We start from the raw sequence: 26515 nt of genomic DNA, 5'->3' as shown, positions 1-26515 counted from the left end.
GGAGATGGCATTGCACAACAACTTTAGGATTATTAGTATGATATTAATCAGTCATGTGTTTCTAGAGCGTTTCTAATTTCTTAACCTGTTAAACCAGGCAAATATGGAACAAGAATATGTCCTGCTTTTTTATTAAATATACCATACATATGTCTCCCCTTGTGGGCTGGACTGAGGATCTACCAACAGCCAGCAGCCAGCTACAGTTCATCTGTCAAGGTAAAGATTTATTTTATTAAACATTTACTTGAGTTTGTCAAGTTTCCATTTTTATAAACCTTTTAAAATATTTAATTGGTACCTTTTTAATTGCGAATAAATGTGTTTTTTTAAATTGTTTTGTGTCTTATATGTCAGCATTCTATGAATAAGGAATTATTGCTCACCACTTGCAGTAATACCATGGGCTGGTACATTGGTAGGAATAGGAGAATAAGGAAGAAAGAGATGCAGAGTGGGAGAAAGGCGGGAAGAAATGGGAGGGAATGAAGGGGCAAGTAAGGGGGAGAGAAAAAGAACTATAATGTACCTATGGTATAGGCAGGTCACTGCATTGGGGTGAGTGTGGCTTCCCTTTGGGGGAGGGGGGGCTGTAGTGGGCATCACCTGGTTGGAGATTTTCCTGTAAGGAGTTTCCTGTCCTTTGTCCTTTAGGGACAGTATTTTATGTTGAGGGGCTTTGGTTGATAGGAGCAGCAACCAAGGGTGTTGTATTAGGTGATAAATGTGGTGGGAGTAGTGAGCATCAGTAGTTACTTCTGGGGTGGGAAGCAGGTTGTTGTGTTGTTGTTTGTAACACATTGTGTAAAATTCATTAAGAGGGCTACAAAACTTGCAAAATACTATACTACCATATAAAGACCTTAACATTACAGACGGCTCTTTTAAATATTTAGGCATTCGTATACATATAAATCCCAATAAAATATATAGTCTGAATTATGGGGAAACTATTAAACATGTTATCCAGATGCTAGTAGGATGGGCGAAGTTGCCGATCTCCGTTTCAGGCAGGGTTCATCTTTTTAAAATGGTGGCGCTGCCTAAGCTTCTCTATCAGTTGCAGATGCTCCCCCTTCTCCTTACACATAGAGACATCAATTCTCTGCAAGCAGCTCTAGGGCGCTTTATTTGGAAGGGGAAAAAGCCTAGAATAGGAAAATCCTTTCTTTTTATGCCGTTCAACAGAGGAGGACTTAGGCTTCCAAATATTTTATGGTACAATTGGGCGACTCTAGCTAAATTGGTAGTGGACTGGTTAGTGGGAAATAATCATTTTACGATCCCTGCTCTTGAGGCCTGCTTGATCAATCCAATAAACATTGCGTTTCTCCCTCATGCGGCTCTAACCTCTTTACCAGTACATATACAAACACATATCCTCTATCGAGACCCCCTAAGGGCTTGGGATAAGATCTGTAAATTTTGGGGTATACGATGGTCTCTGAGCAAATATTTACCAATTCAGGGTAATTTACAATTCCTCCCGGGGTACACTACGGAAGAATTTAGAACATGGCAACATAGGGGACTTACCACACTTAGGCCTAGATTTGGAGTTTTGCGGTAGAAGGGCTGTTAACGCTCCGCAGGCTTTTTTCTGGCCGCACCATAAATTTAACTCTGGTATCGAGAGTTCAAACAAATGCTGCGTTAGGCTCCAAAAAAGGAGCGTAGAGCATTTTTACCGCAAATGCAACTCTCGATACCAGAGTTGCTTACGGACGCGGCCAGCCTCAAAAACGTGCTCATGCACGATTCCCCCATAGAAAACAATGGGGCTGTTTGAGCTGAAAAAAAACCTAACACCTGCAAAAAAGCAGCGTTCAGCTCCTAACGCAGCCCCATTGTTTCCTATGGGGAAACACTTCCTACGTCTGCACCTAACACTCTAACATGTACCCCGAGTCTAAACACCCCTAACCTTACACTTATTAACCCCTAATCTGCCGCTCCCGCTATCGCTGACCCCTGCATATTTTTTTAACCCCTAATCTGCCGCTCCGTAAACCGCCGCAAGCTACGTTATCCCTATGTACCCCTAATCTGCTGCCCCTAACACCGCCGACCCCTATATTATATTTATTAACCCCTAATCTGCCCCCCACAACGTCGCCGACACCTGCCTACACTTATTAACCCCTAATCTGCCGAGCGGACCTGAGCGCTACTATAATAAATGTATTAACCCCTAATCCGCCTCACTAACCCTATAATAAATAGTATTAACCCCTAATCTGGCCTCCCTAACATCGCCGACACCTAACTTCAATTATTAACCCCTAATCTGACGACTGGAGCTCACCGCTACTATAATAAATGGATTAACCCCTAAAGCTAAGTCTAACCCTAACTCTAACACCCCCCTAAATTAAATATAATTTAAATCTAACGAAATAAATTAACTCTTATTAAATAAATTATTCCTATTTAAAGCTAAATACTTACCTGTAAAATACATCCTAATATAGCTACAATATAAATTATAATTATATTATAGCTATTTTAGGATTTATATTTATTTTACAGGCAACTTGGTAATTATTTTAACCAGGTACAATAGCTATTTAATAGTTACCTAGTTAAAATAATAACAAATTTACCTGTAAAATAAATCCTAACCTAAGATATAATTAAACCTAACACTACCCTATCAATAAATTAATTAAACTACCTACAATTACCTACAATTAACCTAACACTACACTATCAATAAATTAATTAAACACAATTCCTACAAATAAATACAATTAAATAAACTAGCTAAAGTACAAAAAATAAAAAAGAACTAAGTTACAAAAAATAAAAAAATATTTACAAACATAAGAAAAATATTACAACAATTTTAAACTAATTACACCTACTCTAAGCCCCCTAATAAAATAACAAAGCCCCCCAAAATAAAAAAATCCCTACCCTATTCTAAATTAAAAAAGGTAAAAGCTCTTTTACCTTACCAGCCCTGAACAGGGCCCTTTGCGGGGCATGCCCCAAGAATTTCAGCTCTTTTGCCTGTAAAAAAAAACATACAATACCCCCCCCAACATTACAACCCACCACCCACATACCCCTAATCTAACCCAAACCCCCCTTAAATAAACCTAACACTAAGCCCCTGAAGATCTTCCTACCTTGTCTTCACCATCCAGGTTCACCGATCCGTCCTGAAGAGCTCCTCCGATGTCCTGATCCAAGCCCAAGCGGGGGGCTGAAGAGGTCCATGATCCGGTTAAAGTCTTCATCCAAGCGGGGCAGAAGAGGATCTTCCATCCGATTGAAGTCTTCATCCAGGCGGCATCTTCTATGGTCTTCTATCCGGAGCGAAGCGGCAGGATCCTGAAGACCTCCAGCGCGGAACATCCATCCGGCCCGACGACTGAACGACGAATGACTGTTCCTTTAAGGGACGTCATCTAAGATGGCGTCCCTCGAATTCCGATTGGCTGATAGGATTCTATCAGCCAATCGGAATTAAGGTAGGAATTATCTGAACGGCTGATGGAATCAGCCAATCGGAATCAAGTTCAATCCGATTGGCTGATCCAATCAGCCAATCAGATTGAGCTCGCATTCTATTGGCTGTTCCGATCAGCCAATAGAATGCAAGCTCAATCTGATAGGCTGATTGGATCAGCCAATCGGATTGAACTTGATTCTGATTGGCTGATTCCATCAGCCAATCAGAAAATTCCTACCTTAATTCCGATTGGCTGATAGAATCCTATCAGCCAATCGGAATTCGAGGGACGCCATCTTGGATGACGTCCCTTAAAGGAACAGTCATTCATCGTTCAGTCATCGGGCCGGATGGATGTTCCGCGCTGGAGGTCTTCAGGATCCTGCCGCTTCGCTCCGGATGGATGCTGCTTGGATGAAGACTTCAATCGGATGGAAGATCCTCTTCTGCCCCGCTTGGATGAAGACTTTGACCGGATCATGGACCTCTTCAGCCCCCCGCTTGGGCTTGGATCAGGACATCGGAGGAGCTCTTCAGGACGGATCGGTGAACCTGGATGGTGAAGACAAGGTAGGAAGATCTTCAGGGGCTTAGTGTTAGGTTTATTTAAGGGGGGTTTGGGTTAGATTAGGGGTATGTGGGTGGTGGGTTGTAATGTTGGGGGGGGGGGGTATTGTATGTTTTTTTTTACAGGCAAAAGAGCTGAAATTCTTGGGGCATGCCCCGCAAAGGGCCCTGTTCAGGGCTGGTAAGGTAAAAGAGCTTTTACCTTTTTTAATTTAGAATAGGGTAGGGAATTTTTTATTTTGGGGGGCTTTGTTATTTTATTAGGGGGCTTAGAGTAGGTGTAATTAGTTTAAAATTGTTGTAATATTTTTCTTATGTTTGTAAATATTTTTTTATTTTTTGTAACTTAGTTCTTTTTTATTTTTTGTACTTTAGCTAGTTTATTTAATTGTATTTATTTGTAGGAATTGTGTTTAATTAATTTATTGATAGTGTAGTGTTAGGTTAATTGTAGGTAATTGTAGGTAGTTTATTTAATTAATTTATTGATAGGGTAGTGTTAGGTTTAATTATATCTTAGGTTAGGATTTATTTTACAGGTAAATTTGTTATTATTTTAACTAGGTAACTATTAAATAGCTATTGCACCTGGTTAAAATAATTACCAAGTTGCCTGTAAAATAAATATAAATCCTAAAATAGCTATAATATAATTATAATTTATATTGTAGCTATATTAGGATGTATTTTACAGGTAAGTATTTAGCTTTAAATAGGAATAATTTATTTAATAAGAGTTAATTTATTTTGTTAGATTTAAATTATATTTAACTTAGGGGGGTGTTAGAGTTAGGGTTAGACTTAGCTTTAGGGGTTAATCCATTTATTATAGTAGCGATGAGCTCCGGTCGTCAGATTAGGGGTTAATAATTGAAGTTAGGTGTCGACGATGTTAGGGAGGGCAGATTAGGGGTTAATACTATTTATGATAGGGTTAGTGAGGCGGAGTAGGGGTTAATACATTTATTATAGTAGCGCTCAGGTCCGCTCGGCAGATTAGGGGTTAATAAGTGTAGGCAGGTGTCGGCGACGTTGAGGGGGGCAGATTAGGGGTTAATAAATATAATATAGGGGTCGGTGGTGTTAGGGGCAGCAGATTAGGGGTACATAAGGATAACGTAGGTGGCGGCGCTTTGCGGTCGGCAGATTAGGGGTTAATTATTGTAAGTAGCTGGCGGCGACGTTGTGGGGGGCAGGTTAGGGGTTAATAAATGTAATACAGGGCTCGGTGGGGTTAGGGGCAGCAGATTAGGGGTACATAAGTATAACGTAGGTGGCGGTCGGCAGATTAGGGGTTAAAAAATTTTAATCGAGTGGCGGCGATGTGGGGGGAGCTCGGTTTAGGGGTACATAGGTAGTTTATGGGTGTTAGTGTACTTTAGGGTACAGTAGTTAAGAGCTTTATGAACCGGCGTTAGCCCAGAAAGCTCTTAACTACTGCTATTTTCCTGCGGCTGGAGTTTTGTCGTTAGAGCTCTAACGCTCACTTCAGAAACGACTCTAAATACCGGCGTTAGGAAGATCCCATTGAAAAGATAGGATACGCAATTGACATAAGGGGATCTGCGGTATGGAAAAGTCGCGGCTGAAAAGTGAGCGTTAGACCCTTTAATCACTGACTCCAAATACCAGCGGGCGGCCAAAACCAGCGTTGGGAGCCTCTAACGCTGGTTTTCACGGCTAACGCCAAACTCCAAATCTAGGCCTTAGACAGTTAATTAACCCGCTGACTTTGGATGTTGTATCTTTCCAGAAGTTACGGAACATGTTTAACGTCCCTAGCAATCACAGCTTTGCTTACTTCCAGTGTAGACATTACATACTTAAGCTGAAATCTGAGGGTACGCTAACTTCTGATACAACCAACATAGATAAGTTATGTGTTTTGGCTAGGTCTGGGTCATATGCTATTGCTAATATATGCAATCTACTACTTCAACACTGTGAGGGTCACATTGGGCGAAGGATAGTATCCAAATGGTCTAGTTTTACGGATTTAACAGTAGATGAAGAAGTTATTGAGGCTAGTCTGAGTAAAATCCAGTCCATAACTATTTCAGCGAACCTGCGGGAATCGCATCTAAAAATCATACAGCAGGCATATATAACTCCTAATCTACGCTCCAAATGGATACCGGGGGCCAGAGATATCTGTACAAAATGTAGTCTCCCCTCTCCAGACTGGATTAATTTGTTTTGCAATTGTCCCAAACTGTCTAGCTTCTGGAATAGAATCTCCTTCTGGTTATCCAAACTGATTAAAACTCAGATACGTTTCTCTCCTCAGAAGATTATATTCCTACTTCCAGAGGAACAAAGGCACAATTTTGACGCTTTCATCTCCACAGTTATTGTCCTAGCAAGGCAGTCAGTTCTGTCTGGTTGGGCGGAGGACAAATCTCCTCCCTTCCAACACTTTAAAAAAAAGGTTAATCTTCAAATGTTAATTGAACAAGCAGATGTTAGGGGTGACCCGGAGAGGAGAATAAAAAGATTTATGCATAAATGGGAACCATATTTGTTAAGCTTGCCAGCAACCTTTAGAGACAGCATAGTCTACCCTTTCAGAAATAGCCTTTATATCCTTAAAGAAAATCTTAGAGGCAAGTGGTGCCTTTCCAACTGCCCTAGTTAGGTATCTCCCCCCTACATAAATCCTATATTATTGTCTCAGGGCCCGGTCTGCGGAGGAAGGTCTGGGGTTGTTTTGGGTAAGTTATTGTTTTGTTTTGTTTGTTTTCTTGTTTAAAAAAAGGATTCAGAGCACTCTTTGATGTCTCAATCGTTTGGACCTTGTATACCATGTTTTCTACAAAAAATGACTCTTGGATTATGTAACATATGTCATGGATGGACTTACATGGTCGAAGTATGTGTAGCATCAGGCATAAATTTACCTTATCAGGTCAAGGTATATCTAATTGTATCTATGCCATGTCTTTGTATGACTTGTTCTGAGTGTAATGGATCCTATTACTATAAATAAAGTTATTAAAAAAAAAAATCATTAAGAGGTCTCTCCAGCCTCTCTAACTGCACTGTCCTTGGCGGTGTCTTCTTATTCATCTATTCCTATTCTGTGCTGATAATTCATTAAGTATGAAGGGATGATTGAGCTTTAGTCAATCTGCTATGGAGAATAACATGAGAACCTTTTAAAGTTAATGTAAACTTTGAGGAATGTGTGCCCTGATTTTAAAAATCCTATTAAAAACAGGGGCACTTTCATTCATCAAAGTTTACAATTTAGCCGTTTTGTTAAAATACTTACCTTTTTATTCTTGCAAAGCCAAAGCAGCGCTTCCCCCACCCATCGTTCGTCTCTTCTTACGTCAGCAATAACGAATCCGGCTTCCTCCAATCATGGCTCCCCCCCCCCCGAGCAAACATTTCCTGAGGCCATGCCGTGATTGGAGGAAGCTGGAGTCTTCATTTCTGACCTATGAAGAGACGAGCGATAATGTTTGTGTTTATATGTATGTACATATGTGTTTTACTATATACTTACTGTACACATCTAACATTACAATGTTCACTTACAGGATAATGTTATTATTAAATAAAAAAATAACTTCACTAATAATCGAGACCTAAATTAGACTGTCTGGTGAAGCTGGAGACATTTCAAACGTGAGGGTGCTAAGGAGGCTGCTTGTTATAGGAGTAATGTTTAGTTGTAGCCTGGGAGTATAACAGTCAAGCATATGTACAGTATACGTATATTGTTACATTGCATTGTTGCTTTTTCCCTATACTGTATTGATAAAATGAAAATACACTGGCTTTACAAGACAAAACTAGCTGTCTTTGTGCACACACAGATCTATTCTTGTATAGCCTTAAAGGTCCAGTAAACCCACCAAATACTGTTATATAATTCTGCACATAATTCAGAGTTATATAACATTAGGTTAGCGCCATGTTTCTAAATCAAAGTATGTCACAGATATTATTCTACAAAAATTTATTTTACCGACGGCCGCTCTTGGCTCTACTGAGCGGGTTTTTTTGTTTGCTAAGCACATCGGGCACCATTAAAATGAATGTAGCTCGCTCTCGCTACCAGAGCGGGATCGAGCTACATTCATTTTAATGGCGCAATCGGACCAGCTGTGACTAGACAGTATTCCCAATGTGCTTAACCCCTTAATGACAACAGTACTTTTCCATTTTCTGTCCGTTTGGGACCAAGGCTATTTTTACATTTTTGCGGTGTTTGTGTTTAGCTGTAATTTTCCTCTTGCTCATTTACTGTACCCACACATATTATATACCGTTTTTCTCGCCATTAAATGGACTTTCTAAAGATACCATTATTTTCATCATATCTTATAATTTACTATAAAAAAATTATAAAATATGAGGAAAAATGGAAAAAAACACACTTTTTCTAACTTTGACCCCCAAAATCTGTTACACATCTACAACCACCAAAAAAACACCCATGCTAAATAGTTTCTAGATTTTGTCCTGAATTTAGAAATACCCAATGTTTACATGTTCTTTGCTTTTTTTGCAAGTTATAGGGCCATAAATACAAGTAGCACTTTGCTATTTCCAAACCATTTTTTTTTCAAAATTAGCGCTAATTACATTAGAACACTAATATCTTTCAGGAATCCCTGAATATCCCTTGACATGTATATATTTTTTTAGTAGACATCCCAAAGTATTGATGTAGGCCAATTTTGGTATATTTCATACCACCATTTCACCGCCAAATGCGATCAAATACAAAAAATCGTTCACTTTTTCACAAATTTTTTCACAAACTTTCGGTTTCTCACTGAAATTATTTACAAACAGCTTGTGCAATTATGGCATAAATGGTTGTACATTCTTCTCTGGGATCCCCTTTGTTCAGAAATAGCAGACATATATGGCTTTGGCGTTGCTTTTTGGTAATTAGAAGGACGCTAAATGCCACTGCGCACCACACGTGTATTATGCCCAGCAGTTAAGGGGTTAATTAGGGAGCTTTTAGGGAGCTTGTAGGGTTAATTTTAGCTGTAGTGTAGTAGACAACCCAAAGTATTGATCTAGGCCCATTTTGGTATATTTCATGCCACCATTTTACTGCCAAATGCGATCAAATAAAAAAAAAAAAGTTACATTTTTCACAATTTTAGGTTTCTCACTGAAATCATTTACAAACAGCTTGTGCAATTATGGCACAAATGGTTGTAAATGCTTTTCTGGGATCCCCTTTGTTCAGAAATAGCAGACATATATGACTTTGGCGTTGCTTTCTGGTAATTAGAAGGCAGCTAAATGCTGCTGCGCCTCACACGTGTATTATGGCTAGCAGTGAAGGGGTTAATTAGGGAATTTGTAGGGAGCTTGCAGGGTTAATTTAAGCTTTAGTGTAGAGATCAGCCTCCCACCTGACACATCCCACCCCCTGATCCCTCCCAAACAGCTCCCTTCCCTCCCCCACCCCACAATTGTCCCTGCCATCTTAAGTACTGGCAGAAAGTCATTTTTTTTTAGCATATTTACATATGCTACTGTGTAGGATCCCCCCTTAGCCCCCAACCTCCCTGATCCCCCCCCAAAACCGCTCTCTAACCCTCCCCTCTGCCTTATTGGGGGCCTTTTCCAGGCGGTGAAGTCTTCTTCCAAGCGCAACCTCTTCTTCTTACAGGAACATCCTGCGTGAAGCGGAGCTGAAGACTGAAGACCGCGGAGCTGAAGACCGGCGACCCTGGAACTGAAGACCAACGACCGCGGAGCCATGGAGCGTGGATCCTCTTCATACGATCTCCGCCATACACTTAATAGTGAATTCAAGGTACGCGATTAAAGATGGCGTCCCTTGAATTCCTATTGGCTGATTTGATTCTTCCAATACTCAAATCCTATTGGCTGTTTAAATTAGCCAATAGGATGAGAGCAAGTGAAATTTGATTGGCTATTCAAATCAGCCAATAAAATTTCACTTGCTCTCATCCTATTGGCTATTTTTTTGTTATATTTCGTGCGGGTTGTTTGTTTTTGTTTTTTTAAATACTTGATACGGGCGTTTTTTTTTGTTTGTTTGTTTTTTAATACTTGATGCAGACGGTTATTTTTTTAAATACTTTAATGTGGGTGATTAGTTGTTGCTTTTGAAAAGCTCCATTTGCCTTCGCTGCATCCCGGTGGATTCCGAAAATGGCAGGGTGGTGAAAGAATCCACCACCTTCGGTGGATTCTTTCACCACCCTGCCATTTTCGGAATTCACCTGGATGCAGCAAAGCTTGTCCTTGCGCTGCCAACATTCCATTGAGGATGCGTGCGCAACTGCCGATGGCGACGGACATTACAAACGCAATTATAGTATAGATATATCACTATATCACTCAATTGTGTTGCGTAGGATAATATATCTTCAGTTTTTTTCATTTCTCATGTTTTATTTCTCATATTTTTATGTTGCATTGCAATGTCCATATAACTAACACACTTGAGAATAATCTATCCCCAGAGGTAATATATTTAACGTAATCACACTATTAGCGCTTTTTTATCCTTTGCTTTGTATATATATAAAGTCACATTTTTTTGAAGGCAGTCAGTGTGTTTATTTTAACAAAATTAATGTTATGGAAAAGTGAAGAAGGGGACAGCAAAATGCTAAGAGAGTAATGGGCACGATTGTTAAAGCGTAGCAGTGAACAGTAGCAATAAAAATGATTACTGTGATCTTCAGCTGTTAAATTCTCTTAAAGGGACATTCCAGACAAAATTGGAATCCACATGGATCCACACGCATTTCAGTTTTGAATAGAAGCATTTTGTAATATACAAGTATTGGCAAAAATGTTTCTAATAAAAGTTATAGCTGTTTCAAAAGTGTATTTAAGCATGCACTGTGCACCAGCATTTTAAGCACTGCACTTGCTCAGAGAGCCTAAGGTGCTTGTACCATCTGGTCATGATTTAGTTTAACTGCTGACATGATACATGTCCCACAAGCGTTTTGAGCAGTTGCAGCATTTACAATGCTGGTGCACTGAGAATATATATAGCTATGCATCACATGCACATGCAAAGAAAAACGGTAACACTAACAATTCAACGTAAGATTTGTATAGGTCAATGAATATTTCTTTATTATAGCATCATTTGTATTTGTAAAACACTTCTTGATACGTAGATTACACAGGCAAGAAAAAAAAATAAAAGGATTGATAGATAAATAAATCGATGATGGATATTTCGAAAAATATTTATTAAATCTTCCCTTTAGTAGCAGTAATGTAGACTATTTCTTATAGATAAGACTGTCAACGAGTTTTGAGCTCTCCTGCATAGAGGATATGACCTCTATGCAGGAGGGAAAACATAATTTATGTAAGAACTTACCTGATAAATTCATTTCTTTCATATTGGCAAGAGTCCATGAGCTAGTGACGTATGTGATATACAATCCTACCAGGAGGGGCAAAGTTTCCCAAACCTCAAAATGCCTATAAATACACCCCTCACCACACCCACAATTCAGTTTAACGAATAGCCAAGTAGTTGGGTTAAAAAATAAGGAGTAAAAAAGCATCAAAAAAAGGAACTGGAAATATAATTGTGCTTTTTATACAAAAATCATAACCACCATAAAAGGTTGGACCTCATGGACTCTTGCCAATATGAAAGAAATGAATTTATCAGGTAAGTTCTTACATAAATTATGTTTTCTTTCATGTAATTGGCAAGAGTCCATGAGCTAGTGACATATGGGATAGAAATACCCAATATGTGGGAGACCACAGAAGAATCACTAGAAAGGGAGGGATAAAATAAAAACCTCTATTTCCGCTGAAAAAATTAAATCCACAAAAAAATAAGTCTTTCTTATAAATTTCACATAAATTTCAAGAAAAAAACTGAAATTATAAGCAGAAGAATCAAACTGAGACAGCTGCCTGAAGAACTTTTCTACCAAAGACTGCTTCAGTAGAAGCAAATACATCAAAATGGTAAAATTTTGTAAATGTATGCAAAAAAGACCAAGTTGCTGCTTTGCAAATCTGATCAACGGAAGCATCATTCTTAAAAGTCCAAGAAGTGGCAACTGATCTAGTAGAATGAGCTGTAATTCTCTGAGGCCGAGACTGTCCCGCCTCCAAATAAGCCTTGTGAATCAAAAGCTTTAACCAAGATGCCAAAGAAATGGCAGAGGCTTTCTGACCTTTCCTAGGACCAGAAAAAAACAACAAATAGGCTAGAAGTCTTCCTGAAATCTTTAGTAGCTTTGACATAATATTTCAAAGCTCTTACAACATCCAAAGAATGTAAAGATCTTTCAAGATTATTCTTAGGATTATGACACAAAGAAGGAATAACAATTTCTCTACTAATGTTGTTAGAATTCACAACCTTAGGAAGAAATTTAAACAAAGTCAGCAAAACAGCCCTATCCTGATGTAAAATCAGAAAAGGAGACTCACAAGAGAGAGCAGACTATTCAGAAACTCTTCTAGCTGAAGAGATAGCCAAAGGAAACAACACTTTCCAAGAAAGTAGTTTAATATCCAAAGAATGCATAGGCTCAAAAGGAGGAGCCTGCAAAGCCTTCAAAACCAAATTAAGACTCCAAGGAGGAGAGATTGATTTACAGAGGTAGATTCTGTTTACTACTATTACTACTATAACACTGGATCTTAAAGGTAACCTTTTATGTAACATTACATGCAAGCGGATAATAAAAAGACACTCATCTGGCATCTGATTATATTGTTCAAATTGGACAAGGAGTCTAAATACAGCCCATAGTTCTTTTAAATTTCCTGTGGAAAGGAGTTTGGCATATTTTGCAATTGTGCACTTAAAAGAACTGTGCAAACCACATTGCTTTTGAGGCTTCTACAGAGTGTTTTTTAATTAATATATTGTGATACGTTTACCATATATAATTCTCTTTTAACAGTTTTACTTTATATGTAAATAGGAGCTTTATTCTTCTTCTGTGAAAGTTTGTATATCTTTCTATAACTATGACAGGTTTTTAACATTGGTACCAATTAGGATATATAACATTTTTTTTAGTATATATTATATGTGTATGTTTTAGATTTATTTTTGTTTTGATGAATTAATAAAAACTTATATCACGATATTATTCTTTGTATTTGCTCATAGTATTATACCTTTGGACCTTGAGCTTGCAAAAATCAATTACTTAATAATATATAATAAATTAAAGATTTAATAATATATTTTCTAAATAGCCATTTTTAAAGATCAATTTGACTGTTAGTGTTTTACTACACTACTCCTGGCGCTCACATATACCCCCTACTGTGAGATTGATTTAACAACAGGCTTGATACGAACCAAAGCCTAAACAAAACAGTGAATATCAGGAAGTTTAGCAATCTTTCTGTGAAATAAAACAGAGCAGAGATTTATCCCTTCAAGGTACTTGCAGACAAACCTTTATCCAAACCATCCTGAAGAAACTGTAAAATTCTAGGAATCCTAAAAGAATGCCAAGAGAATTTATGAGAAAAACACCATGAAATATAGGTTTTCCAAATCTGATAATAAATCTTCCTTGAAACAGACTTACAAGCCTGTAGCATAGTATTAAATTAATCACTGAGTCAGAGAAACCTCTATGACTAAGAACTAAGCGTTTAATTTCCATACCTTCAAATTTAGCTATTTGAGATCTTGATGGAAAAAACGGCCCTTGAGACAGAAGGTCTGGCCTTAAAGGAAGCGGCCAAGGTTGTCAACTGGACATCCGGACAAGATCTGCATACCAAAACCTGTGAGGCCATGCTGGTGCTATCAGAAACACAGGCGATTCGTTCCAATATGATCTTGGAGGTCACCCTTAGAAGAAGAACTATAGACGGAAAAATGTAAGCAGGTTGGTAAAACCAAGGAATTTCTAACGCATCCACCATCTCCGCCTGAGGATCCCTGAACCTGGAAAGGTACCTGGGAAGCTTCTTGTTTAGATGGGAAGCCATCCGATCTATTTCGGGGAGACCCCACATCTGTACAATCTGACAAAATACATCTGGATGGAGAGACCTCTCCCCTGGATGTAAAGACTGACAACTGAGATAATCTGTTTCCCAATTGTCTACACCTGGAATATGTATCACAGAAATTAGACAGGAGTTGGATTCCGCCCAAGAAAGTATCCGAGATACTTCTTTCATCGATAAAGGACTGTGAGTAGTCCCCCCTTGATGATTGACACATGCCACAGTTGTGATATTTTCTGTCTGAAAATGAATGAATAATTCTTTCTTAAATAGTGGCCAAGCCTGAAAAGCCCTGAAAATAGCACGGAGTTCTAAAATATTGATTGGTAACCTCACCTCTAGAGGATTCCAAACTCCTTGTGCTGTCAGAGAACCCCAGACAGCTCCCCAACCTGTGAGACTTACATCTTTTGAAATTACATTCCAGGCAGGACGAACAAAAGAGGCCCCTTGAATAAACCGAAGATGGTCTAACCACCAGGACAGAGAGAGTTGAATGTTGGGATTTAAGTATATCAATTGTGATATCCGAGTATAATCCCTGCACCAATGATTCAGCATGCAAAGCTGCAGAGGTCTCATATGAAAATGAGCAAAGGGGATTACGTCCAATGCTGCAGTCATGACACCTAAAACTTCCATGCACATAACCACTGAAGGTTTCGACAGGCCGAAACCAATTTCATTTGTCTATTAAAGACAGAGTCATGGACACTGAATCTATCTGGAAATCTAAAAAGGTGATCCTTGTCTGAGGAATCAAAGAAATTTTTGGTAAATTGATCCTCCAACCATGTCTTTGAAGAAACAACACAAGTTGATTTGTGTGAGATTCTGCTAAATGAAAAGATTGAGCCAGTACCAAGATATCGTCAAAATAAGGAAACATTGCAATACCCTGCTCTCTGATTACAGATAGACATGGGCACCAAGAACCTTCAAAAAGATTCTTGGAGCTGTTGCTAGGCCAAATGGAAGAGCAACAAACTGGTAATTTTTTGACTAGAAAAGAGAATCTCAGAAACCGATAGTGGTCTGGATGAATCGGAATATGAAGATACGCATCCTGTAAGTCTATTGAGGACATGTAATGACCTTGCTGAGCAAAAGGCAGAATAGCCCTTATAGTCACCATCTTGAAAGTTGGGACTCTTACAAAATGATTTCAAAAACTTCAGATCCAGAACTGGTCTGAAAGAATTTTCCTTCTTTGGGACAATGAATATATTTGAATAAAAACCCAGACCCTGTTCCAGAATTGGAACTGGTACAATTACTCCTAAAAGCTCTAGATCTGAAACACACTTCAGAAAAGCCTGAGCTTTCACAGGATTTGTTGGAACGTGAGAGAGAAAAAAAAATTATCACAGGAGGTCTTATTCTGAAATCTATTTGATACCCCTGAGAGACAATATTCTGAATCCAAAGATTCTGAATAGAACCTGCCCAAACGTCTTGAAATAATTTAAATCTGCCCCCCACCAACAGAACTGGATCAAGGGCTGCACCTTCATGTAGTCTTGGGGGCTGGCTTTGGTTTCTTGTATGGCTTGGATTTATTCCAACTTGAGGATGACTTCCAATTGGAGCCAGAGTCTTTAGGGGAAGGAGTGGTTTTCTGTTCTCTATTCTGACGAAACGAATGAAACCGATTAGAAGCTTTAGATTTGCCTTTTAGACTTTTTATCTTGAGGCAAATAAACTCCCTTCCCCCCAGTAATAATGGAAATAATAGAATCAAACTGGGAACCAAACAAATTATTACCCTGGAATGATAGAGATAGTAACCTAGATTTAGATACCATGTCAGCATTCAATGATTTGAGCCATAAAGCTAAAATAGCCAAAGGCATAGATTTAACATTAATCTTGATGATATCAAAAATAGCATCACAGATAAAATGATTAGCATGTTGAAGCAAACGAACAATGCTATGCAAATCAGAGAGTCTTTTTCCTGTTGTGCTAAGCTATCCAACCAAAAAGCTGATGCAGCCGCAACATCAGCCATAGAAATGGCAGGTCTGAGAATATAGGCAAAATGCAAATAAGCTTTCCTTAGATAAGATTCAATCTTCCTATCTAAAGGATCCTTAAAATAAGTATTATCTTCTATAGGAATAGTAGTACGTTTAGCAAGAGTAGAAATAGCCCCATCAACCTTAGGGACTTTTTCCCAAAAAATCGTTTATTAATCCAAGTAAAAACTTTCAACAGCACATTGTAAAAAGTAGCGCAACTCGTCACAAACAACAGGTTAAAACCTTTTGAACCCGGGTTAAGTAAGGATCGGATGAGCAGAGCAACGGCGATGGAGCGAATGTGGTTTGAACCACGGAGGATAATCGACTCTCAGTAAGTCCGCTCTCATCTCCTTATATATTTATCTACCCCTATACTATTATATATATATATATATATATATGAGCAAAAAAGATGGGTGTAGGGGTGGCGCTGTAAAAACACCCTAAAAATGCATATTCAAATGTGACTAGAGTGATGAATTTGCTGCCTATGAATATCTATCCAGAGAAAACTGTGCCCCCAAGAACAGTGAACCTGATAGAATAAAATGTGTAATAAAGTTAGGGAAAAAAGGGGATAAGGAATATTCAAGGGGCGCAACACTCAGAAAGTAAGACCCTAAATATGGGAGTCTGTTTTAAGTTAGTTTAAAAAACCCAGTTTACTGGAATAGAGCAACTGGTTAATGTATATGTCTGGGTTTCCAAATGATAGAAATGCTGTAGATCAGAAAAAAGGTGATTATAGTTATTATTTAGTGTCACTATTAAAAGCTAATATTTAGTTGGATAACAAATGGTATCTAAAATGAATGTATACAATATACACAATTAACTTAGTTGGAATGCAGTTAACAATATTGTTGTTCTAGCCACATAACTAGTGTAGTACCCGCTGGATTGTGTGTGACAAATTAGGTTTACAAAGACATATATCAAAATGCAGCCACCTGTATCCAGGAGTGACCTAAATATTAGCAGAAGTCACTACGCTTGATACTTTAAATATTATAATAGCCTAAGCATACCATGCGTAGTAATAATAATAATGATAGGGAATTATTAAATCATTATTAAATCATTGAAAACTATAAATGTCCTCTGGTTTCAGGACTAGATAAATGGTGATATCTTATAATAAATCCTATAGTTGTAATGATATATAAAAAATGATGGTTAAAATTTATTTAAAAAAATGGTAAAAAACTGGTACAGAGATGAAAATTTGGTATTTAAAAGCCAAAATCGATGTTTATTAAATATAGTTAATATTGGCATAATTATCATTATTGCTATTAATGGTTAAAATATAAATTTAATGTCATATATAGATTACTAAACTGAAATTTATAAAACTAAATAGATGTTGTATTGAAGAGATAATACTTTATGTTGTACTTGAATGGGAATGTATGGGATAATATAAGATGCAAAATGGGGCTTGTACTTATAGAGGAACAATACATGGATCCGATATGGATCACTAAAAAGTTTAATATTGTAGTTAAATTTCAGTGGTCCATATTGGTGAATTCAACAGTTACCAACAGAGATTAAATAATACTTGATTATCTGGGTATTCAACTAAAATATAAGTTGGTTAAATAGATTAAATTAGATTAGAGAGAGTTGTAGTAAAAACTTTCTATTTAGTGGAGGAACAATCGTTGGGAATGAATTGTTTCATATATACATAGATGGATGGAATTAGGTGAGATAGGCAGCAAGGTCAATGTCTTTATTCAATCCCTTGGGAACTAGTGTTTGAAAGGTATAGATCCAGAATGTTTCCCTCCTCCGGATGTCCAATTCCCTATCTCCTCCTCTTCTCTTTTCAGGTATGTATTCTAAAATCGATCCTTTTAAACAACTCGGATCTTTATTGTGTTTCTTGAGGTAGTGTGCGGAGAGGTTGTGATTCTTTTCTCCTATTTCTATATTATTAAGATGTTCCAAAAGTCTTTTTTTATAGGGTCTAGTGGTGCGGCCTATATACTGTAGGCCACACCCACATTCTAAAATGTAAACCACATTTTCTGTGCGACAGTTACATAATGAATTGATTTCATAGCTCTTTTTCGTAACAGCTGAAGTGATCATCTTTGTGGGTTTATTTTTCCCTAAATGGTGATCACAAGCCACACAGTTGCGTATGTTGCACTTGAAAAATCCAATTGTGGATTTACTAAGCCAATTTTTATTTGTACCTGATTTGTCTTTCAATTGGCTAGGTGCTAGAATGTTTTTCAGATTCCGGTTTTTCCTAAAAATTACTTTTGGAGCTATTTCAGTAATAGGTTTCAAAAACTCGTCTTTTTTGAGGATCTCCCAGTGTTTCGTGATAATGTTTCTGATTTCTCTGGATCCCTCGTTATATGTGGTTATGAAATTGACTGAATATGGATTGATGTTGTTAGCCACTTTTGGTTGTTCTTTCTTTTTTCCTACATTTAATAAGGACTCTCTATCCATCTCTCTTCAATACAACATCTATTTAGTTTTATAAATTTCAGTTTAGTAATCTATATATGACATTAAATTTATATTTTAACCATTAATAGCAATAATAATAATTATGCCAATATTAACTATATTTAATAAACATCGATTTTGGCTTTTTAATACCAAATTTTCATCTCTGTACCAGTTTTTTACCATTTTTTAAAATAAATTTTAACCATCATTTTTTATATATCATTACAACTATAGGATTTATTATAAGATATCACCATTTATCTAGTCTTGAAACCAGAGGACATTTATAGTTTTCAATGATTTAATAATTCCCAATAGTCTATTAGAATTCATTCATTCATATATTTATCCAATTTTATTCCAGCGCATACACTCAATTTTCTATAATATACTCTTGCTACATTAATTTATCTTATTATCTATTATCTTTTTAAAGGAATATTATAAATATATAATCCATATAGCCTAGGATTATATTAAATAACAAGGCGATCTCCCACTTTGGAGATTTTTAGACATTTACACTATAAAAAGGGAAAATGGATTACTCAACTTTTCACATTTTTATCACTATAGTAAAATATCTCTCCTTTTAGACACAACTACACCAAAAATTTTGACATCGGTAATATATCATTATTATTTTTGTATTATGTCTGATATACATTTAACATATTATAGACGTTTACTTAAAACAAGCTCCAACCACTTAGTCAGTTTATTAAATGATTATACCAAACATACTTTAACAAAATTATTTTAAGTTTTCCATACGATCGGACACTATCCGTAGTTTACGATGTTTCTATAGAAACAGTGTACACAATATTGAGATCCAATGGCATCAATGAAGTGTCACATGACGCACTCACAACCGGACTTTAAACCAATAGTATAAACTAACCGGCATGTGATCTTTAGAGACCAATGGCTACACTTATTAGCGTTACGGGGCGTGCCGCCGCCCCGGCTTTTCAGTGTATTTAAGCGCAGCAAATGTATCAATCGGTAAATACCTCTGAGGAAGAAGGGCACAAAAGTTCTATATCCCTTTGAAACGCGCCAGGTTCCTTGTTTTTTACCGTATGTTTCATCTGTATTGTACACAGATTTTACCAGATTTTATCAGTATTTGTTCAGGAGTCAAAGGACAAAGAATTTTTATACCAATGCTTTTAATTACCTCATACTATTGAGGTCATTTGATGTAAGCGCACAATTGTTAAATAAATAAAAAGTGTGATATTCCCATACAATGTTGCACTATTGTATGTCCTTTCTCTTGCATGATTGAGCCAAATTCGAGAGAGAGTGCTAAAGAGATCTCTGGATCGTAAGAGGACACCGCTCCACTATACCACAGATACCGGGAGGGAGAACTACCTATACACTGTGCGGCACTTACCTCATTAGATTGAGGTAACGGAGTGTAAGTATACTCCCAACGGGCTCGTTGTGGAACGTGGATACATTGTTATATTTGCCTAAACATTTTACATTACTTGCATCTATCTACAGCTATTGAAGCTTTCCACCAATATTGGACTTATACTTTGAACTTTATTGAACTTTATTGGGCTATTTTTGTTGTGATTTAGATTGATATTGAAACTCTCCTATCATTATTATTATTACTACGCATGGTATGCTTAGGCTATTATAATATTTAAAGTATCAAGCGTAGTGACTTCTGCTAATATTTAGGTCACTCCTGGATACAGGTGGCTGCATTTTGATATATGTCTTTGTGCACTTAATTTGTCACACTTAATCCAGCGGGTACTACACTAGTTATGTGGCTAGAACAACAATATTGTTAACTGCATTCCAACTAAGTTAATTGTGTATATTGTATACATTCATTTTAGATACCATTTGTTATCCAACTAAATATTAGCTTTTAATAGTGACACTAAATAATAACTATAATCACCTTTTTTCTGATCTACAGCATTTCTATCATTTGGAAACCCAGACATATGCATTAACCAGTTGCTCTATTCCAGTAAACTGGGTTTTTTAAACTAACTTAAAACAGACTCCCATATTTAGGGTCTTACTTTCTGAGTGTTGCGCCCTCTTGAATATTCCTTATCCCCTTTTTTCCCTTTTTTCCCTAACATTATTACATATATATATATATATATATATATATATATATATATATATATATATATATATATATATATATATATATATATATATATATATATATATATATATATATATATATATATATATATATATAATGTGTTTTTAACCATCCACTGATGGTTGAATTCAGGAAGGTTCAGTGAAATCGCCTTAGGCCATATCTATCTGAAGTGCATGAACACTGTATTTGTTTTGTATTTATCAGGGTCAATGTCTTCTGAGTCAGAGAGATCCTCATCAGAGGAGGATATATCAGTATGTTGCCGGTCATTACAAATTTCATCAGAATTATGAGTAGTTTTGAAAGACCTTTTACGTTTTTTTGAAGGCGGTATAGCAGCCATAGCCTTCTGTATCACATCAGCAATATAATTTTTCATATCAACAGGGATATCATGTACTTTAGATGTTGAAGGAACAACAGATACTGTACTAGCACTAATAGAAACCTTTTCTGCATGCAAAAGCTTATCATGACAACTGTTACATACTACAGCTGGAGATTTAATCTCCACTAGCTTACAACAGATACACTTAGCTTTGGTAGAACTGTGTTCATGCAGCATGGTTCCTACAGCAGCTGCTGAGACAGTATCAGATTGAGACATCTTGTAAAATGTAAAAAAAAAATAAAATAATAACATTAAACAGAAATATCTTATTTCCACATATAGCAGTTTCAGGAATGGGAAAAAATGCAAATACTAAAATTGGCAAAAAAAAAGCAAATAGCATAGCTCTCAGAGCATAAAGAAGGCAAGGAGCATATAGGAAGTGAGGTAAAATAAAACAAAAAATGTTGGCGCCAAGTATGACGCACAACGCAAAAAGAAGTTGAGATTTTTTTTGGCGCCAACAAACATCCGTAAATAACGCAACTTGAGTCATAACAAACACAATTTCGCGCCAAACAACCTAGCATCAACTAAGATGCAGGAAATGACAAACTTGACGCAATAAATAACAGCATTTTGCACCCTCGCAAGCCTAATTTGAAAAAAAGACTAGTCTATACCCCAGGTAAGACAAGCTTCCTAAAAGTTGATTCCCATAACAAAACTGCTGGACTGCAAAGACCTGACTCATGGCAAATATAAGTAAAATACATATATTTAAAACGTTATATTTAATACATAAAGCGCAAAACCATAGCTGAGAGTATCTTAAATAATGATACATACTTATCAAAAGACTCCAATCCACATATAGCAGACAGCCAAACCAGTACTGAAAGCTATCAGCAGAGGTAATGGTATATAAGAGTATATCGTCTATCTGAAAAGGGAGGTAGGAGATGAATCCCTATGACCGATAACAGAGAACCCTTGAAAAGATTTCCCGCGAGGAAAACCATATAATTAAAAGGCAATACTCTTCACATCCCTCTGACAGACACTGTACTCTGAGAGGAATTGGGCTTCAGAATGCTTAGAAGCGCTTATCACAGAAGAAATCATAAAAATCAAGCACAAACTTACTTTGCCACCTCCATAGGAGGCAAAGTTTGTGAGGGGTGTATTTATAGGCATTTTGAGGTTTGGGAAACTTTGCCCCTCCTGGTAGGATTGTATATCCCATACGTCACTAGCTCATGGACTCTTGCCAATTACATGAAAGAAAAGCTAGATTTCATTTTCCTGAGTATTATATTGTGGGCAAATCGTTGTTTTGTTTTTGTTTGTTTTTGTTTTGCACAGCATTTTATGTTATGAGGGTTTATAGAGTAGAATAAAGAGGTGTTGATTAATTCATTAATAAATATGTGTGTGTGTGTGTGTGTGTGTGAATATTTCTTGAGTGATTTGCCTGTCGGGTAAATCTGTTGTTGTAGGTACTTTTGCATATGGCTTACCTTTCTGAAAAAATAATAAAAATGATTGCCGGGATTACAGTGGTCATTGGCGTTTGACTTCTGTTTCCTGCGATGAAGGGAAGTTTGTTTCTATGAGTCTGGACACAGTCACCCCCTCCCCCACCACACGCACCCGCGACCCCCCCCCCCCCCAAAAAAAAAGTCAAATAATAAAATTAAAAAAGTAAAAAAACCTTAGTGCTGCCTGCAGTGATGGCAGCTGGGCCCTCTAAGATGCAAGGGCCCTCGGACAAGGGCCGAATTGCCCGACTTGTCAGTCCGCCAATTTGTGCTGCCTGACTTGTGATGTACAATTAGAGTTGTCATCCGGTATTTTACCGTCACAGACTGTATTTTTAAGGTTTATGTCAATGTAATAATAAAGAATAAATATTCAAAGCCCATGTCAAATGAAACTTATTCTGAGTGTGTTGGATACTAATTATAAATACAAGATTATTTTAAATCACTCCTAGCAGCTTTAGTTTTTGAGTTATGCTGTATAATTATTATGCAAATTTAATTTAATGAGAATGGCCTTTTTTCCAAAAAAGGTGCAACGCTATGTAAAATTCATAGATTAGATTTACTTTAGGTAACTGAATGACTCCCAAAGGTTCAGAATGCCATTGTCTGCACTCGTCATGTTGGAGTATTTGTTATACTGAAGATTTTGCACCATTAGGGCACCTGCTTTTTCTTTGTTTTCTGCACAATGGATACTACATTTTAACTGACCTGTTTCCCAGCTTTTTATTTATAACAAATAACAAATATCTCTAATTCTGTTTATATAGGTTTTACAAGACATTCAGCAAAAAAACATATTAAGAAGACCATTTGATTTGCTGTTGGCTGTGTGTCTTATTCTGTCAACTGCATTTTGTATGTTCAGAGGCATGGTGAGTTATAAAAATCCATACACTGGGGGATTTACATAGGAGTTGTGTTGTATCACATGTGCAGTTCTACAGATATACGTAATATAAACCATTTTATATCTCACACCAGGGCCTTGATCCGATATGCAGCGTCACCCGCAAAAGCCGGCAACGCCAAATTTTGCGCTGGTTTGGTATCACATATACGGCGTAACCTAGAAGTTACGCTCGTATATTTCTGCCTTCGGCCGTAGTTTTTTGGGCCATAAACAGGTATACCAAACCAGCGCAGTTTGGGATCCAATATACAGTGTAAGGACTTACGTGGCAAAAATGGAGAAATTCTACTCCATTTTCACCTTGCCACAACTTGCAGGCGTAGTAAGCCTTACGCTGTCTATTGGAGCCCCGTAGCTCCCTAAACTACCTGCAAAATAAAACCTAACACCTAACGCATGCGCAATGTCTATCTACCTGTCAACCGCGAACTGCTAAATAAAACCTAACACCTAACGCATGCACAATGTCTATCTACCTGTCAACCGCGATCCCCCGCCGCAATCCCTAATAAAGTATTTAACCCCTAAACCGCCGCTCCCGGACCCCACCACCACCTACATTAACTACCCCCTAATGTGAGCCCCTTACTCCGCCGCCACCTATATTAACTACCCCCTAATGTGAGCCCCTTACACCGCCGCCATCTACATTATCTACCCCCTAATGTGAGCCCCTTACACCGCCGCCACCTACATTAACTACCCCCTAATGTGAGCTCCTACCCTGCCGCCAGCTATATTAAAATTATTAACCCCTAATCTAATCCCACTATACCGCCGCCACCTATATTAAATTATTAACCCCTAATCTAATCCCCCTATAACGCCGCCACCTATATTAAATTATTTAACCCCTAAAATACTAAACTATCCCTACCACTAAACCTAAGTCTAGCCCTACAAATAGCCCTGAAAAGGGCTTTTTGCATGGCATTACCCCAAAGTAAACAGCTCTATTCCCAGCCCTTAAAAGGGCTTTTTGCGGGCCATTGCCCTAAAGTAATAAGCTCTTTTACCAGCCCTTAAAAGGGCTTTTTGTGGGTCTTTGTCACAAAGTAATCAACTCTTTTGCATCTAATCTAAATCCCCCTACACCGCCGCCACCTATAATAAATGTATTAACCCATAATCTAATCCCCCTACACCGCTGCAATCTATATTAACTATATTAACCCTAATTATATTAGGGTTAATATAGTTATTATATTATATATATTAACCCTAATTATATTAGGGTTAATATAGTTAATATAGTTATTATATTATATATATATTAAGTATAATAACTCTATCTAACTCTAACACCCCTAACTAAATTCTTATTAAAATAAATCTAATTAATATTAATTCAAATATTCCTATTTAAATCTAAATACTTACCTATAAAATAAACCCTAAGATAGCTACAATATAATTAATAATTACATTGTAGCTATTTTAGGGTTTATATTTATTTTACAGGTAACTTTGTATTTATTTTAACTAGGTACAATAGCTATTAAATAGTTAATAACTATTTAATATCTACCTAGTTAAAATAATTACCAATTTACCTGTAAAATAAATCCTAACCTAAGTTACAAATACACCTACACTATCAATCAATTAAATAAACTACAAATATCTAAACTAAAATACAATTAAATACACTAAATTAAATTACAAAAACAAACACTAAATTACAAAAAATAAAAAAAAGATTACAAGAATTTTAAGCTAATTACACCTATTCTAAGCCCCCTAATAAAATAATAAAGCCCCCAAAATAAAAAAATTTCCCTACCCTATTCTAAATTACAAAAGTTAACAGCTCTATTACCAGCCCTTAAAAGGGCCTTTTGCAGGGCATGCCCCAAAGTAAACGGCTCTTTTGCCTGTAAAAAAAACACAATACCACCCCCCAACATTAAAACCCATCAACCACATACCCCTACTCTAAACCCACCCAAACCCCCCCCTTAAAAAACCCCTACACTAAGCCCCAGAAGATCTCCCTACCTTGAGTCGTCTTCACCCAGCCGGGCCGAACTCTTCATCCAATCCGGGCGATGTCTTCATCCAAGCGGCAAAGAAGAAGTCTTCCATCCAGCGATGTCTTCATCCAAGCGGCAAAGAAGAAGTCTTCCATCCGGCGATGTCTTCACCCAAGCGGCAAAGAAGATGTCCTCCATCTGGGCGAAGTTTTCCTCCAAGCGGCATCTTCAATCTTCTTTCTTCAGCCCTCCGACGCGGAACATCCAGCTGGCCCGACGACTGAACGACGAATGAAGTTTCCTTTAAATGACCTCATCCAAGATGGCGTCCATCAAATTCCCATTGGCTGATAGGATTCTATCAGCCAATCGGAATTAAGGTAAGAAAATCTGATTGGCTGATTCAATCAGCCAATCAGATTCAAGTTCAATCAGATTTGCTGATCCAATCAGCCAATCAGATTGAGCTTGCATTCTATTGGATGATCGAAACAGCCAATAGAATGCGAGCTCAATCTGATTGGATCAGCCAATCGAATTGAACTTGAATCTGATTGGCTGATTAAATCAGCCAATCAGATTTTCTTACCTTAATTCCGATTGGCTGATAGAATCCTATCAGCCAATGGGAATTTGATGGACGCCATCTTGGATGACGTCATTTAAAGGAAACTTCATTCGTCGTTCAGTCCTCGGGCCAGCTGGATGTTCCGCGTCGGAGGGCTGAAGAAAGAAGATTGAAGATGCCGCTTGGAGGAAAACTTCGCCCCGATGGAGGACCTCTTCTTTGCCGCTTGGATGAAGACATCGCCGGATGGAAGACTTTTTCTTTGCCGCTTGGATGAAGACATCGCCCGGATTGGATGAAGAGCTGGGTGAAGACGACTCAAGGTAGGGAGATCTTCTGGGGCTTAGTGTTAGATTTTTTTAAGGGGGGTTTGGGTGGGTTTAGAGTAGGGGTATGTGGGTGGTGGGTTTTAATGTTGGGGGTGGTATTGTGGGTTTTTTTTACAGGCAAAAGAGCTGTTTACTTTGGGGCATGCCCCGCAAAAGGCCCTTTTAAGGGCTGGTAATAGAGCTGTTAACTTTTGTAAT

The 26515-nt window shown here is 37.5% G+C and overlaps 1 protein-coding gene across 2 annotated transcripts in view; it reads left to right on the top strand.

The window, feature by feature from the left end:
- TM6SF1 (transmembrane 6 superfamily member 1) overlaps positions 1-26515 on the top strand; it is a 189901-nt gene that overhangs the window by 89484 nt on the left and 73902 nt on the right. For both annotated transcript variants that reach the window (XM_053717423.1, XM_053717422.1), the window contains exons 6-7: positions 98-219; positions 23305-23409. In XM_053717423.1, the coding sequence (XP_053573398.1) occupies positions 98-219; positions 23305-23409 (227 nt within the window). The remainder of the gene's footprint in view (positions 1-97; positions 220-23304; positions 23410-26515) is intronic.

This window comes from Bombina bombina, chromosome 6, assembly GCF_027579735.1.
Source record: "Bombina bombina isolate aBomBom1 chromosome 6, aBomBom1.pri, whole genome shotgun sequence".
NCBI classification, from domain to species: Eukaryota; Metazoa; Chordata; class Amphibia; order Anura; family Bombinatoridae; genus Bombina; species Bombina bombina.
Note: the sequence above shows the minus strand (reverse complement) of the source record. Positions and strands in the feature narration are given on the sequence as shown.